Source organism: Nymphalis io, chromosome 1, assembly GCF_905147045.1.
Source record: "Nymphalis io chromosome 1, ilAglIoxx1.1, whole genome shotgun sequence".
Classification (NCBI taxonomy): Eukaryota; Metazoa; Arthropoda; class Insecta; order Lepidoptera; family Nymphalidae; genus Nymphalis; species Nymphalis io.
Genome location: NC_065888.1, coordinates 6,003,281 through 6,021,442, shown reverse-complemented (window position 1 = coordinate 6,021,442; position 18,162 = coordinate 6,003,281). Strand labels below are relative to the sequence as shown.

Genomic DNA, 18,162 nt, shown 5'->3' with positions numbered 1-18,162 from the left:
TTTATTTTTGTATTTTGAAAAATTACATTACTTCTGTAAAATTAAATGCAATAAATAAATATTACAGGGCCTTGTGATTAAATACCTAAAACAGTATATTTTATAAATTTATTAAAATTGTCTTGTTTTAAGTTTATAATTTAATATATATGTACAATTTACAAATTAGTACATGGAATTTTGTAAAATTATTTTTAAGCTGGCTACCCACATCTATGACGTTAGTAAGCCAATAGGAAATGTTATTGATCGATTGAAAGTTTTAAAAAATTATACAAACATTAAACACTAGTTGTGGCTCGTGGTCTCGTCAGTGTTCACTTGTTCAGTTCAGTATTCAGATCAGTTACAAACAAAATTATATAAACTGTACTGATTTAGTTTATCAATTAGCACATCGTTGACGAGACCAAGTACCGTAGTAATTTATTTAGGGAATTACCGCGGGGTTGACGTGTATTAGATTTTTTTAAATAAAAGAAAAATGAAGTCGTTTAATTCTTTTCTACATTTATTTATTGCTCTTGCTATTTTAAATCGAAGTGTATTTTGTTACGAAGTTGATACTTACGATTTTCTCATGCCAAATGTTTGGCCTAACAAGGTAAATAAATTAACTTATCATACATAAAAAATCAATAAGTTTACGCTTAGTGCTTTTATCGCCTTTAATTCAATTTTAAATGGTCAGTGTTATTTAACAATCAAATGTTAGAATGATATATTTAGAAATATTATTTTATTAACAAATTATATTGATAAGAATTGATTAAAATTAATAAAATAACTCACTTGGGCAGATTTTTAGAAATATTAGAACTACATACTAGTACTGTTAGTCCAAGCCTGTAAAATTGTTCACTTCATGGTAGACCAGAAGAACTGAAAATATTATTTATTGTGACTAACCAATAAAGCTTTTAATTCATCTAGAGAACTTAATTTCTAAAACATTTTGCAATAAGATTACAGCATTTAACATTAAAATAATTATAATAAAATTAAGGTTTGAAGTCTACAAACCCTTAAGTTATAAATTTATATCATATAAGAGTCCTCATTTTTAATTTGTTTTAATTTTTGTAGCATTTTAGACATGTATATATACAAAAAGGGAAAATAAAATAGAAATGGTATAACATGCACAGCATTTTGATATACATACTTTGGCTATTGTTTTGTCTATAATATATTGTATCACAATTTACAAGTGTCATTTGTAAGTTATGTCAAATACTTATTTAATTAGCAGAATTTCTTTAAATCTTATGTTGAAGGTCTTGTAAAACACGACTTAGGATAGATTTGCATTTTGTTTCACCTAACAGGAGGGAGACAGGAGGTACAGGTTTTGGGTATAAAAATGTAGACTGTCCTTCCTTGGAGTTACTGTGTACCAAATTTTATAAGAGTTGGTTCAGTTAGTTTCACATTTATAATATTAAACTATACATATGATATATGTCTGCAATTAAGCACTTGAGTTTTATCTGAACATCTCTGGTAGATAGCATAAGGGGAATTAATATGTGGGTGAAGTGTGTGGGAGGCAATCTCAATCAATATTACAGATTTGATTGAAACAAAGTCCAACAATAGGACATTACTCAAAGTACCTAAGATACAATTGTAAATGTAAATGGATTTTTAGTTATTGTTATAATACTTCATCATTTCTAATTAATCTAATTCATCCTTTTTTATTATAAAATATTCTCTATCTAATAATAGTAATATTTTATTTCTGACCATGTTATTTAAACTTGAAAATTTGTATTGTACGAGGTTTACATCAGACTGAATATGTTTTATAAGTTTTTTTTATAGAATATGTAGACGGACGAGCATATAGGCCATCTGATGGTTAGTGGTCACCAACACCCATAGACTTTGCCAGTGTAAGAAATGTTAACCATCGTTTACATCTCTGATGCACCACCAAACTTGCGAACTAAGATGTTATGTCCCTTATGCCTGTAATTACACAGGCTCACTCACCCATCAAACTGGTGCCACCATACACATATATACATATTGTATTGCACAAGACATATTATAGTGATCAAGTGTTTGCAAACACAGATGCCTTCTGTTCCCTCACTCTCATTATCCGATGGCATATCTGACATTACCAAAAAAAACTAAAGGCAGACAGCCAACATTCTTCGATACAAAAATACCACAACTTTTTATTGGTTCATCTTGGGGTTTGAACACAGGACTTCAAAAGTCCATTAAACCAATATGGCAGTTAAACAATTTAAACTACATAGCCCTATAATTTATATTGTATATTTATAATAGCTATATTGTTGCAAAGGACTATATTAAATTTTAACCATTCCTTTTACAGGATGAAGTATACTTATGCACACCAATAAGAATAGCTCCAGAGAAAAACTTCTATGTGGGTGAGTAAAATTCCACCATACCAAACTTATAAATATGGAATCAATAATAATTTTTGTTCTTTTTTTCCAGTGGGATTTAAGCCTAACGCTACGATGCATACAGCCCATCACATGCTTCTATATGGCTGTTCTGAACCAGGGTCTAATGACTCTGTATGGTAAGTTTAATATTAACTATATTTTTTTAAACAGACAGTATGGAAAATCTTCAGTCACAATAGATATGTGGTAAAAATCTTAGGCATGAAAAAGCTTTTAAAAAAATAGAGTTATTTTATTTTACACAACCATTTATCAAGTCAACACTATAACATTTCTGTATCTATTATAGATTAAGATTTCTCTATACTGTTGAACACAATAATGAAAATATTTAAAACACACTAAAAATAAAACAAGCAAAGCTTATCAACAATATAGTTGATTGCTTAAATAGTTTGTTCATACAAACAATAACAATTTACATAACATAAATCAAAATAATACAACACCAAAGAAAATGTTATTTATTTACATCAAAATATCAATATGAATGTAATTGATTGTTTATATCTAAGATATCCTATAACATGGATGAAGCCGCGGATGAAAACTATTTACATACACAAAACTATATAAGGATGAAAGATTGCAAGCAAATAACATTAAGTGCTAACGAATTTCACATATATATGTTCACATAATGAGACACATAAATGTAACGACTGTCCTTCATAAAAAGAAATAGACTGAGAAATGCGACATAAAACTAGCTTTACCTTACAATAAACCCGCAATTTTGTTAGAGTGGTCCGTATACATTAAATAATATGTACAAAAAAGTTGCTTTTTTATACATATTATTTTATGTTTTTGTGTTGTTTATTTTTTAGTTAAAAAAGTTAATTTAACATGAAATGTGACCCATACGAATTCTAGAAAAGAAAATTTTCTTTGAAAATCAGCAAAAAATTCCTGCCTTTTTGACACTGAAACTGCGTGAATTTTTCGCTTTACACTGTCTATGAGCTTTTTTCTTTTTCAGCTTAGGGTTGACTGAATTTTATACGGGCATAGATATACAACGTGTTTTGCAAATGTGCCAAAAGTAACTGCAAACGGGGCTTTTGAATCCAACATTTTCAGCTCTATTTTACAGTGTTGCCAACTTATGAAACTCGAATTGAATCAACCTATATAATTATAGCATTGTTTTATTTGTTCTGTTTCTTTTTTGTTCTCTGTTTTTTTTTCGGTAAATACAATCTACACTGGCCTCCAAAAAAATCGACCCACCTACATTTTTTGTAAAAAAGCTATCGTATGGTTTTAAACTACCACATATTTATATTTTTAAGATTGATAATGAAAAAATGCAATTGTAGGATTGTACAAAAACAGAAATAGTGCGCAAAAAATAGGTTTTTAGGTAAATATGTGACAAAACACGAAAACACAAAATTTTACGCAATTTTATTTTTTTGTGTACAAAACGATTATGCCGTTTGTTTTTAAATTTGGGTGCCTAAATCTTATTTTAATAGGGAGTGTTTCCTCCTCTTGACCTAATCACTGCCTGCATACGCCTATTAAGTGACCTGATTAGCTTTTTAATGTCTTCCTGTGGGGTCCGTTGCCATTCTTCAGTTAGGGCAGCTTCCAGTTGATTCAGGGTTTCTGGAATTGGATTTCGTGCTCGAACCGTACGTTTTAGCTGGTCCCAGAGGTGCTCTATCGGGTTTAAGTCCGGACTATTGGCTGGCCGCTGCATAACTGGAATTTCGACTTCCCTGAAATAGTCTTTAACAATTCTAGCGACGTGAGTTCGTGCGTTGTCGTGCATAAGTTGGAAATTATCCCCAAAATATACAGCGTAAGGCATCACATGAGGCTCCAGAATGTCCGTTATGTAAGTTTCAGCATTAACAGCACGATTACGAAAAAAAACCAGCTCTGTGCGTCCCGTCAAAGAAATACCTCCCCAAAACATTGTAGAGCCTCCACCAAATCGGACTGTTTCTCGAATGCAACACTGAGAGTAGCGTTCTCCTGGCCTTCGCATGACGTTACGTCGTCCATCAGAGCCTACTAGAGACATTCGGCTTTCATCACTGAACAATACTGTCTCCCATTGGTCCAGTGTCCAATCGACGCTGCCTAGCAAATTGTAGTCTTGCTTGTCGATGGGATGCTGTGAGTTTTGGTCCTGTTGCTGGCTTGTGAGGGGTTAAGTTTTACTCTCGAAGTCTTCTTCTTACAGTATTTTCACTCACAGACACTCCACGACTTTCTCGGAGTCTACCTTGAACGTCAACAGCCGAAAGATGTCGGTTTCTTAAAGACGTGTAACCAATAAAACGGTCATCGGTCGGGTTCGTGACACGCCCCCTGCCAGATCCTGGTCTCCGGCGATACTCCTCAGTCTCCAAGTAGCGTTTGTACACTCTTCGCACCGCTGAACGACTTAATTTTAGTGTTCTAGCCACATTTCGCTAACTTAACCCCTCATGAATAAGAGCTACGACTTGAGCAGCTTCTGCTTCAGTAGTATCCATTTTTTATGTTTAAACTTATTAAAATTATTGTTTCAACAAAGTTTCATACACTTAATCAACAATAAAAATCGAACCGAGATGACTCCGCGTTAAGAACTGGAAATAAACTAACCATGCACTTTGTGCACAAAGTAACGTTTTCTTATCAATACTTTAAAAATATTCCAAATATCCTCAATAACACTTACAACTCCTCCAAATCAATATCAAGTGGGTAATAAAATGTTAAATGTATGTCCCATAAATAAAACAATCCACCTAGGTCGTCGCATAGTTAAGATAACAACTTTGTAAGTAAAAAAATACGGGTGGGTCGATTTTTTTGGCGGCCAGTGTACTTTAAACGTACAGTTACTTTTTGTTACATTTACTTTATTTATTTTTTTTATTCCTTGACGAGTATGGATATATCTTCACAGCGATAAGCTTGGCTTTTATTATTCGAGCCGATATGGCCCAAAAATAAGACGTGAATTTTTAACGATGATTCCAGTTTTATTTTTTTGTTAAAGATAATTTTATGATTGCTAAATTAAAGTAACAAAAATAAGTTAAAATGGCCTTTAATTGGATATTCGAATTGATGCTACTTATGCATAATAAATATTACTACTTGAATAAAATATTTTGATTTTGTATTTGCAATTAGCATTGCCATTGACGAATTGTATATGAGAATTATGTATAAATTTTCAGGAGCTGTGGTGAAATGCAGAGTAACGAATTGGATAGCCATTACAATACAGCAAGCCCTTGCGGTTCTGGATCACAGGTTTGTCTTAAAAATCCTTCTTATATTTAAGATACTTGAAACTTGATATATAATTTGTTAAAAATTGATTACTAACGCTTTATAGTTCTCGATTGAAATCTTTTATGGTACATTACTAGTAAAAAGTACCGTTAATACTTTTTTTTTTAAAGAAATGTCTTAAGGCACATTTTTAACAAAACATAAATGTATATTTGCTTTTATTAAGTCTAATATGACGTAAATTGTCCCGTTGGAAAGTTTTAAATTAAAAAAAACTGCTGTTTGACTTTTCTCGTTTGCGAATGATCCAATTGCAAATCACTATCTAAATCTGTCTGTTTAATTATAATGACAATTAAAATTTTAATCTTACCTATACAAATAACATTTTTTAATGTCTTCTCTTTCTTAGGTTCTCTATCTCTTTCTTATTTTACATTTTATAATATGAACGTTTGAGGTGATATTCCTTTTTTTATAGAATAGGAAGGCGGACGAGCTTATGGGCCACCTGATGGTAAGTGGTCACCAACGCCCATAGACATTAGCATTGTAAGAAATGTTAACCATTGCTTACATCACCAATGCGCCACCAACCTTGGGAACTAAGATGTTATGTCCCTTGTGCCTGTAATTCCACTATTTATTAAATTTTTATGTATGTATGGAAACAAAATAAAGAGATATTTTTATAAACAGATAGTATATGCGTGGGCTCGTGACGCGCCTAGTCTCCAGCTGCCAAAGGATGTGGGCTTCCTCATCGGCCACGACTCCTCGATCAAATATCTCGTACTACAAGTGCACTATATGACGAAGTTTCCAGGTGAGTTTACTACTTCCACTGTTCTGTGTCTGTATCTCATTTGTTAATAGTCGGTGTAATGTGTAAACTGCATGAACAAGTTTTAATAGACTTTTACCGACGGACGTGGCAAGTGGAAACCGACTCTGTTCTAGAAACCGGCTCTCATAAGGAATGCGTTCGCTATTTGATATTTTTTCATGTTATAAGTAGGCGGACGGGCCACCTGATGTTAAGTGGTCACCACCGCACATAGGCATTGGCGATATAAATATTGACAATTCCTTACATCGCCAATGCGCCACTTTGAGAACGAAGATGTCCCTTGTGCATTATACTGGCTCACTCATCCTTCAAGTCGGAACGCAACAATAATAAGTATTGATTTTAATAGTAGAATATCTGATTAGTGGATGGTACCTCCCCAGATGTACTTGTGCAAAGTCACACCACCAAGTTTTGGTGTATGTTTGTTTCAAAATTGTGTATAATAATAATAAGTTTATACTTTATTTTTATCATTAATTTAATTATATCACTAATTTGTTTTAGTTGGAAAGACCGACAACTCTGGCGTATTTTTGGAATACACAACAACTAAGTAAGTATCCTTAATGTATTAATTTATTCGATATTTATATTCCTAAAACCGATTCTAAAAAACTATGATATTTTTCGTCTCAGTCTTCTAAGCAACTCTATACAATAAAATACTATATAATATTAGGAAAATTACATAAAACATGAACAGAGAAATGTATGTTTTGTCAACATAAATGGTATATTAATCATTAAAATGATCATAAATATGTTTAAATTTACAAAAATAACTAAATTCTTAAAATTTAAATCTAACACAAAACTTTGATTGAGAAGAAAATTAATGCCATTAACACTTTTGTTCTTTACGTAAGACTAGCTTTTATTTGGCGGCCATTTTAAATAAATAACAAGTATTCTAGATTATATTGTCACCAGCGTGAAGCAAACTAGCCAACAACAACCAGTATAAAGTGTGAAGTTTCAGCTCAGTCGGTTGTCTGCAACTGGGTTAAGATTCTGTTGTAAGATTTTCTCATACATTTCTTTTATGTTATAGGTAGGCAGACGGACAAATAGGCAACCTAATGTTAAGTGTTCACCATCGCCCATTGACATTGGTGATGTAAGAAATATTAACCATTCCTTACATCGCCAATGCGCGACCAACCTTGGAAACGAAGATGTTATGTTCACCACCTAGTAAACATACTAGCAGTTTACCTGTTGCTTAAAAGCTTATAACAAAATCTTCGTTTGCAGAATGCCGCGCCAGGCAGGCGTGTTCCTGCTGGGCACGAGCGGGGTTATCGCCCCCTACGGCGTCGAGCATATGGAGACGGCTTGCACCATCAACGAGGACAAGGTCATACATCCGTTCGCGTTTCGACCGCACACGCACGCCCTCGGTGAGACAACATTTTAACCCGAACTCTATCATTTGAGTAGAAATTATAAAATCAACTAAATGGTCATCCAATCAAAACTATTGGCAATATTATCCTAATGGCAAGTTGCAGAATTGATTAACCGCTGATTTAAAAACTTATTTAGACAAGTTTCTTTTTTAATATATTTTAACTTCAAACTCAAACGCAAAACTCAAACTCAAAATTATAAATATAACAGTATAATTGCAATACTGTAACTTTAAAAATTCTAATTTATATTACTGGCTTTGTCAATTACTTGCATGAGTTTTAATGCCGAACTATTAAATATCAGAAAAAATATTAAATTTCCATTTTCTTTTAGGTACCCAAGTAACGGGCTACGTTGTCCGTCGGTCTGAGAAAGGTGATACCTGGCAAGTGTTAGGTAGCAAGAATCCTCAGCTACCTCAGATGTTCTACCCGGTCGTGAACACGTCCCCTATTACAAAGAACGACGTGCTGGCTGCCCGATGCGTTATGAATAATACCCGCCATCACGCTGTTCAGATTGGGTAAATTAAGAGTTAATATAAGTTTTATTTATGTTCTTACATTGTCTTTAACAACTTAAACAGCCTTATTTATAAACATTGCTTAGCGACTGTTTCGTTAAACAATATTTTTTCTCTTTCTGTCATTATTGATTTGACATTAAAAAAAAGAAAACGGCATTATTTAACTAACTGCCTACTAAATGCTTATAAGTAAGGCCAAAAGAGTGACAAGATATCGACAATATAAAATGTATACTTTATTAGAATTGTATGTTTTGATAAAAAATATAAAAATAATAATATATATTTCCAATTTAAATTATAATAAAAAGTAAAAAAAAAAACCATGAATTCGATTTAAATACTATATTTTGAAATAATAAATTCTTATTGTGTTCACAAATAAAAAAATGTTTTGACCTACAGTTGTGATATTTATGTACCAAAACTACAAGTACTAAACTTTTCTCTGATAGTGTTAATTATGACATATTTATTTATTATTTCTAGACCAACAAACAATGATGAAATGTGCAACTTCTACCTTATGTACTGGGTTCAAGATGACACTCCTCTCACCCAGAAGTATTGCTTCTCCGCCGGCCCCCCATACTACTACTGGAACAGGGCTCCAGAGGCATTCGACCGCATTCCTGACATGGACGTCAATATACTTTAAGAAGTATAACATTCCGATATGTTCCTTGACTATATAGACTAGGAGCTGGTTATAAAATAATCGATCTGATAGAAAAATAGAGCGTCAAACGCCAAAAAAAAAAAATATTTTTGATCTCAATTTAAAATATCTGTGTAAGAAAATAAAATGTAGCTGTCAAGTTTAAAAATGGAAATGAAATATATCTCATATATTTATGCAGCTCATAGTCTTATAGTTTTATTTGTATCTGTGGCACAAAATTTTATCTTGTTATGAAAATTTTTTAGAGTTGTAGTATGTCCTGTTTTGTAGGCTACATATGTTCAAGTTATATTTCACAAGTGTTAAATATGTTACAGGATCCTTAGGACAAGTTATTGTAGTTACTTAAGTTTAGTGATCAAGTTTAAAAGACATGCAAGAAAATATAAGTCAAATTGTTTCTTTTACTTTAATGTTGCAATAGGGAATATAAAATATTATATAATGTAATAGGTAGGAAAAATTCAAATACAATAAAGTAGAAGAAATAACAAAATGGAATTAAAATGTTATTCTTTAAAAGTTGCCAGAGTTTTTACCGGATACACAATCTGAAAACTTATTTATCTTTGGTATATGCATAAAATATTTTATTGTATTTATTATGTACGTCTTATTTACATTCCATCTCCATTTTATAATGATTAAAGATATTTATATATGAAGATTAAAACCAAGATATAATAACAAATGTATATACTTCATATAAGTGCGAGTACAAAACACTTTCTGTGTGCTAGTGCAAGTTTTTTTTTTTTACTTATTCGATGGCGTTGATGTTAACCATGATTCGTATGGAATGCAAACAGCATAGTCTACTGACAATAATCGGAATTCCATACAAATCGCAGTAAACTTCAAACTAAATCGCAGTTAACACAAAAACACATGTAAGGCTGGCCGTAAAACATATAAATATCGCATACTCGCTTATTACACAACATGTATGTAATTTTTACAATTTTATAATTATGATATAATTAAAAAAAGCAACTTTTTGTATCTGTTTCTACTTTCAATAATGATATAAAAATAATGTGGTATATAATAATTAATTTTATGATTTAATTGATGAAATGAAATTTAAAGGCAAAGACAGTTAGTGTTACAAATACTCCTGGCATATATATGTATTCAAGAAGTCAAAGAAGATTATAATATGACTTTTTTTTTTTATAAACGTTACAATTTTTTTATTATTTCGAAACAGTAAATTATTTATTATCATTATATTATAGTTTTTAAGTAATATTATAATTTGATACTTTTTGTAACTAACAGTACTTACTCTTAAACGAAAATAGATTAAAATCGTTACTCTATATTTGTTTATGAACCATAAATAGCAGCATTAAATGTTATTTATAACAATAGTTTGCACCATAAAGTATAAAATATCAATAAATACCACCCCTTTAAAGTATATGTACGTGTACACAATATAAAGTGTTATTTATAAGAATTATTATCTGTATTCAATTTATTTTCAATTTTATAGTATGACGTTAAATGTATTATCTAGTCAATCTAAGACTTAGTAGTCTACGACAATTCCATATAATAAGTATAAATTTATATAAAAAAATCTATATTTCTATCAATTTTACTAAACAAAAAAGCTTTACTGAAAAAGTCTGCGAATTAATTAGATCTGATTTTTTATGCTGGCAGCATCGACATACATTTAATTTATTTCACAATTGTTAATTTTCGTATTCTGATAGTATAATTTTAATTTATAAACATATATCTGATATATAATTGTAGAATGTGTGTATCCCTTACTTATATTTAATATAATCTGTTTACTTGAATGTATTAGTGCATAATGTAGTTGCATATCAAAAAGGTTTTTTCAAAAAAAATATTTCATATTTTTAATAAATATATATTATCTGTGTTAACATATTTTAATCTTAATTATAGATGAATGTATACTTAAACATATAATGACTCGGCTTGCTCTATGGACTTCGATATTTGTATATAATATACTATTAAAAAATATATTTCATAATTTTATTAAATATTAAGGAAGACATTGTATTACACATATTTTGAATCGCTCAAATGCGTCAAATTTTTTAAATATAGAAACCCAAATATATAAAACTGCAATAAGAAATACATTGAGTGTGGAAACTTCTGATGCCAAATAAGAATCAAAATGATATACTGCAAAATTTTTAGTGACATGAATAATAAATTGACGCTTTTTAATTTCAATATTATATGGATGTAATTGTCATGTAAGTATAAATGGCTACTAGCGGTATTTCTTACAAAATCTGTTTAGGGGGCGTTTAGTTAACCATTAATTTATCTCTTTCTTTCATCATTGATTTGACATACGAAAAAAAAAGTAGAAGCGTTATTTAACTAATAACCCTATAAATAACATTAATATGTATTATGTTTATTTAAATTAAACACGTTACTATTTTTTTAACAAAAACCATTTTTTTTATATGGGCAATTTTGTATTTCTATATTCAAATCAAATCCAATATTTTTACTTTTATGTGTTTATATGAGTAAAGATTATTTTGGTTGGTAAATTGTCCATATTATTTTCTTCCGTTTAAAAAACTTCACATAATGAGATTACTTTATATAGGCATATTAATTTGTAATATATATTAAACTATATAATTGGATTTTATGTGTATTTTGTAATGTACTTACTGAGTTGTGTCATTACAGTATTATTTTACCAAACAATGTGTTTATTACCTTACGTGCAATTTATTTAGTGACACTTTTTTGAATGTTACATACATTTGAATGAATGTATGTAACATAACACAGGGTTTCACCCTTTTTTTATTGAAAGTTTTGTTTTTTAAATTATTTGTTAATTCGTAGAAACAGTTTAAATTCGGATTAATCATTTACGGATTTTTATTATTTTATTTAAAATCGATACTAATACTGTTCACGTCTTAAAACGTGAGATGAGTATATTTAGTTCATAATTTTTTTTTTCATGGAAATTTTAATTTATGAAATCCAAATTTCTATATTTTCGATGAATTTATATAAAAAATGTTACTGTTGGCTTTTAAAATAATTTAAAGAAATATATAGGAAACGTCAAATAACAAAAGTATGTCAGTATGGCTTTAAATAATGTGTCAAAGAATAAACTTTCTTACGAGAATTACTAAAAATATTATCTGTGACCCTATTGCTTATTTATCTGTGTGGATCAATAAATAAAATATACTTGATTTGTGTAAAACGTAAACTGTCTTTGAAAACTAACTAACAATAACTATGTCCTTTTTAAATCAAATCTTAAAAAAAATCTTAGTAACGTTTTATACAAATTCAATATAAAAATAATTATATTTGATAATCGTATTAATTGGATATGTGTAAATGTATATATCCATTTGTCCAATTACTGTAATGTAACATTCCTACTGTGTGAACCTCATGTTAATTGTAGATCTGATTATATTCAAATATGCAAAATAATAAACGATATTTTTTTCACCTTTATTTGTGTGTGTAATGTAGAATGAATGACACAAGAAGATGTATGATTGTGGTGTCGTGTTATGTTGGTGGCTGAGGCAAGAGAAATATCGAAAAAAAATTGAATGAACTGTGTGAGGGATAACTAGTGCATGAAGCTTGATACTCCCTTCGGGATGCTTTTAAGTAAGTTAATAAAATTTTAAGTAACCGAAAATTTTAAGACCGAACAATGACCGATATTTAAGCACGAGATATAAAGAAAAACTTGTAACACCAGGCGTCTACGTCAATTCGTCCTTCCTTGGGCACGTTATTCGTTTCTATGATAAAATTCCTCTAATACTTTTAGCTTTTCCAATCAATAAGGTTAATTTTATCATAGAATTACTCCATAATTGATTATATAGATGATAAAAGGGTATAGTATTCGTCGATTTAGTTCGAGGATGAAATAGAATGATTGTAGTACAAAGAGTATATTTTAATTTGAAGGGGGTGACTGACTATGTGACTACTAATACGAGAATAGATGAACAGGATTTGAATTCCGTAACCTGGTGTTGCAAGGTCGACTGCAACAGCAGTGGTTGTAGTGACACATACAGTTCGCAGTAGTATGCGCGAGCGATTCCGTGACGTCCCCCGAAAAGACGGAGTGGTTACCACTGGTTTTTAGTGGGTATTCCGGCGTCTTCAGCGCTGGTGAGTCCCACATACCTCCCAACTTCATGTGAGGGAAACGCGTAAATGCGTTTTTCCAGCGAAGAAAAAAGACAAAAATACACAGTGATGACGTCCTCGGATCGTAGGCGCAGGACCAACGACACTAGTGTAATACTGCTAACTTCTAAATCATAATAACAATAACAGGAAAGCTTATTGAGCTTTCCTTTGCTGGTCCGATCCTGGGTTCACACCTCCAAGATCTGATGCCTTAAACGCTAGCCACTTACCGAAAATAATGTAATGGTTAAGTATACATTTTCTTATATAAATACAAGTGATACAATGAATGTGTATTTAAAACAACATTTATTATAATATTATGTACTAATTGTACTATAAAATGTTTACTAATAAAAGTTGATATCGCATCGGCTTATATTCTGAGTCTTGATACAAGATACTTTTTTGCGGAAAATTGAGATCTCCCACGAGATATACTAAAAAACGACGTTCATAGATAAAAACAAATTACACTAAGAACTCATATAAATAACACGAATAATATATTCGCTACCTACACTTAAACAAATAAATAAAAGAAGTCTTACATTTATCGACTATCAATATTGACCAGTGGTCATTTATATACATTGACACGTGGTCGATTATTGCACAAGCATAAAACTAAACATGATCAGCTGTTGTTTATTACGAACTATTCAATACTATAAACAATTTGAGGAATATAATTGAACAATGATTATAATCTAATATACTTAGAAAAATTTTCTTTGACAATATATATAATAATATATATTATATATAATCACTAGGTCTTATAAACTCTTAAAATCATACAATATAGTGTACTGACGTGTGGTGTCTTTATTATTTTTTGTTATTAACAATAAATATTAAGCAAACTTGAACTATTATAGCAAATCATCTCATCAATATGGTACTGAAATAATGATACAAGGTAATTTATTTTGTTAAGACAATAAATATTAGCTAGCTATAAGACTAAGCATTACCTGTATATTAAAGGTAAAACTTTATAATTATAAAATGTGTAAGTGCTTTTTTTATTTTTCAATATCGCTTCCACGATCATAACCCAATAAACTCGTAACAAGATTGAATAATAAACTAAAGGGAAATAAACAATTTTCTGCTCGTGAATTTCCATAAGCTTATTTGTTGCGTGGACAGGCGCTTAATTTTCATGGCCATATCCATACCCGCCTCTTCACTTTAATCTAAATCTCCACTAAAAGAGTAAAAAATATATTTAGAAATTTGACGTATTTCTTTTTAAAACTAAATTATTGAATATATTGTAGATGACTTTTTTATATAGAATATAAAGGGAATCTGAGAAGTCCGCTACCTGACGGTAAGTGGTCGGCCGAAGTCATTAGTACTGTTAGAATACTATAAATCTACAATAGGTACTTACATCACCAATATGCCTTGGCAACTAACATGTTATAACCGTCGTTACACTGGCTTACTCACCCCTCAAACACAACTACAATAAATGCTTTGTGGTGGAATACCTGATGAGTGGGTGGTACTTACCCAGACAAGCTTGCACAAAGCCCTACAACCAAGTAAAAATATACATTAATTAAATTGTCTTATTTCGTTTTAAATAAAAAATAGAAGAGAAAAGTTTTACATGATCAAGATTCTTTATTTCTAATTGTTTAGTACTTTATGACTAAAGTCATAATCAAACATTGTTACTTTGTTTCGTATAAAATAGGTTCCTAAGCACTCAGTGGGCTTTTTTTAGTTTCATTAAACGCAATTGAATGTAATACTTTTAGAAGGAGATTGATTCTTTAAAGTCTGTCTTGAAATTATCGTGTAGTAGCCCGAATCTCGAAAATGAACCCGGATAGGGCTGTTTGTCATATTATGAGAATTTACTTGTCCTTGTGCAGCGCATACTTGAGAAAAGCGATCATTGGCCGAACTCGGTCAGAAGGATATCTATGGTAAAAGAGCTAAATTGCGAGAGCGGGCTCCAAAGTCTAATTATTTTTTAAATAATGACATGAATTTAATTTTGGTGCTACTCTTGTGTAAATTTTATTGCAGCATTTTTGTTCAAGTAATTCAAACATAGGTTTGTAAAAACCACTACGAACTGTTCATTAATGATCATAATAATATCGAAATTAAATACCGCGACAGAATATGCTACGTACTTAACACAATATTAAATATTTCATAGAAATGAAGCTGTTTTTCAGTGGTGCAACAGTCTAAGCTATAGGGTGTGGGTAGGGGGTACACAAGTGCAGTGCCAGGGAGACACGTTTTACCCCCCACTGCGCCCCCGCCGCGCCGTGCGTGGGGCTATCAGGTGTGGAGATTGTTTTTACAGTTGGTTATTTGCAAGATATCATAAACATTGATTTTATAAAAGTATTTTATTTTTATAATAATATTATTTATTATATTTAATATTACTAAACAAAAAATGCTATTGCAATAATATGATACGTTATTGAGACAGATTTTAAAGATATATTATATTACGAACAGGACCTGAAGTGAACTTCAAGTGATAATTCAATAAGTGGTCCGCCCACAGTCTAAGTTATTAAATCAAAATCAATTGAAACTGTTTTCAAGTATTTTCTAATAAGATCTATTTAAATACCATTTAATGATATTTTAATAACAAGCAATTTGATAGAATTTTACCGTTGGTACATTATACCGAGAAAAATCGATAGGAACTTACAATTATTAATTATATACAGATACATGAAAATTAACGAAAACTAACTTCATACTTTTTTGTCATCTATATAATATTGTACTGGATACATTACGTTTATCTAGAAAATTCTCAGCAGCAGATGAAAATTGGATTGGAGTTGGCAATATACCGCCCGAGCCCATGTTAAAGGTTAGTATCTCAAGGTTTATGTTAAGCCGTTGGTATCTCACCCAATCTTCCACACACGTCAAATTGCCATCACCCTGGACGATGAGAGTGCACCGGAAACACATAAGGAGGCGTCGCACGCCTCGCTTAGGAAGGTATCACATCATCTTACTTGTTATGATATTATTCGATTTATAATATTTAAATTAGCGAGAATTAATTTGGCAAAAAAGCCTTTTCCATAATCACATCAGTATTAGCGAGCTGTATTGACGTACAACACATACCTAATAACCTGTGTCCAACTCGAAGTGGCAGTAATGATAACTGTTCCACATTCTATATTATTGAATATTTATAACGATGTCCAAAAGTACAAAGAACATCGCAGAACGCACTAATCATGTTTTTCAGGGAATGGCTCGATTCTTTTACCAATTAATAAATTTAAAACTAAAATTACAGTTTTTATAAATAATTCATTCATTTTTATAAACAATATTATTTATATAATAGACTTAAATATTAATAATAAATAAGACATGGTAAACTGTTGTGTGAATATTCGTTTATTTTCATACAGGATACATAAATTTAGTTGTATATGATTCATACATGTATATAGGTATATTTGTTGAAAAAGAGGAACTATTGAGCTTCATGCCGCTATTTCTCGGTAGAATTTTCATTCCGAACCTACGAGAGTTTAATATGAAATTTAATCTTGCAGAATGACGATTAAAAATATCTTCTAAGAATCTACTATTTTAAGTATTCTTTATTTTCGTGATTAAAATACAGTCCCCTTGTTGTAGTTTCAGTGTTTATGTCCTTATTGTTGTTATCAACGATAACCGAAAGATAAGATAACGCGAATATAATATCATTTATTGTTTTAAATAAGTATTGCAGCGATTACAGTGTTTCATCAATTATGAATTAATCATAAAAATATATTATGTAATAATATTCGTTTATCAATAAAAAGGGATATTTAATAGTATTAAGGCTGAAGTTCTTAGTCGGCTCTTACGCCTCCAACAGGTTGAGATGGGATGGTTTTATTCTACTAAGCTTGAACTTACAGTCGTATCTTCGAAACATTGCAGCTCGGAGTGGCAGTTGACAGTCGTGTCACTCCCGTGCCTCGGAGAGTACGTTAAGTTATTGAACCTGCGCCTGTACTCATTCCTGTCGTATCGATTGATTGATTACACATGTGAAAAAAAAGTTATAAGTTTATATTTTTCGACAGTACAGTTTTTACTTTATATGCCAATTATATTCGTTCTTTATTGGCTTATGGGATTATGAAAAGGTGTCGCACAAAGACAATTCTATGTTATATAACTTGCGATGTATACAAGATTATGCAATGATAATCATTATAACATATTAAGTAGGATATTATCGGCTCACATGCATTATATTGTTAATTGTGTTCAACTGTGTCGTTTTTCTAGCGGCTAGCTTTTACAGCCGCTGATCCGTAGGTGGGTTGAAATCTCTGGTCACGCCAATAATAAAAATATTGAGATTTCCTTCGGAAAATTTGCTTCTGCAGACATTTGTTCACTGTTATATGTTTTACGTAGTTGGCTAAACTCTGTCATGAATCGCCGCCGCCACGGAAGGCGGTCAATTTACAGGAACGTCATCGATTATAACGACATACCTACCTTTGTATTTCCAAAAAATATACGCATAAAAACAGTATGTATGTACGTCAAAATCAAATTAAATACCAATAAAGTGAAATGACCTTTTAATATCTAAACGCATACCTAATAATTTGACTCAATAAAATAAATTGAATATCAAATTAATTAGAATCAAGTGCCTATTCAAAGTCACATCTGATCTCATTTTTTAATGAAACATTAATACTTATCAGACATAATCATACATAATTAACCAAATGCAATAAAATAAGCA

The 18,162-nt window shown here is 30.8% G+C and overlaps 1 protein-coding gene across 1 annotated transcript; it reads left to right on the top strand.

The window, feature by feature from the left end:
- Window positions 1-245: 245 nt before the first annotated feature.
- Window positions 246-10,873, top strand: LOC126769253 (peptidylglycine alpha-hydroxylating monooxygenase). Its single transcript, XM_050487905.1, has 9 exons — window positions 246-604; window positions 2,354-2,411; window positions 2,482-2,569; window positions 5,642-5,717; window positions 6,399-6,525; window positions 7,057-7,105; window positions 7,807-7,952; window positions 8,299-8,488; window positions 8,981-10,873. Exons 1-9 carry the CDS (start codon window positions 485-487, stop codon window positions 9,147-9,149), a joined length of 1,023 nt encoding a protein of 340 aa, XP_050343862.1. The 5' UTR covers window positions 246-484; the 3' UTR covers window positions 9,150-10,873.
- The last annotated feature ends 7,289 nt before the right edge of the window (window positions 10,874-18,162 follow it).

Excerpts from the sequence above, each read along its gene's own strand:
- LOC126769253 (XM_050487905.1), top strand. The coding sequence starts at position 485 with ATGAAGTCGTTTAATTCTTTTCTACATTTATTTATTGCTCTTGCTATT. Across the intron at positions 6,526-7,056 it reads CTATATGACGAAGTTTCCAG|TTGGAAAGACCGACAACTCT; the intron begins GTGAGTTTACTA and ends AATTTGTTTTAG. Across the intron at positions 7,953-8,298 it reads ACCGCACACGCACGCCCTCG|GTACCCAAGTAACGGGCTAC; the intron begins GTGAGACAACAT and ends ATTTTCTTTTAG.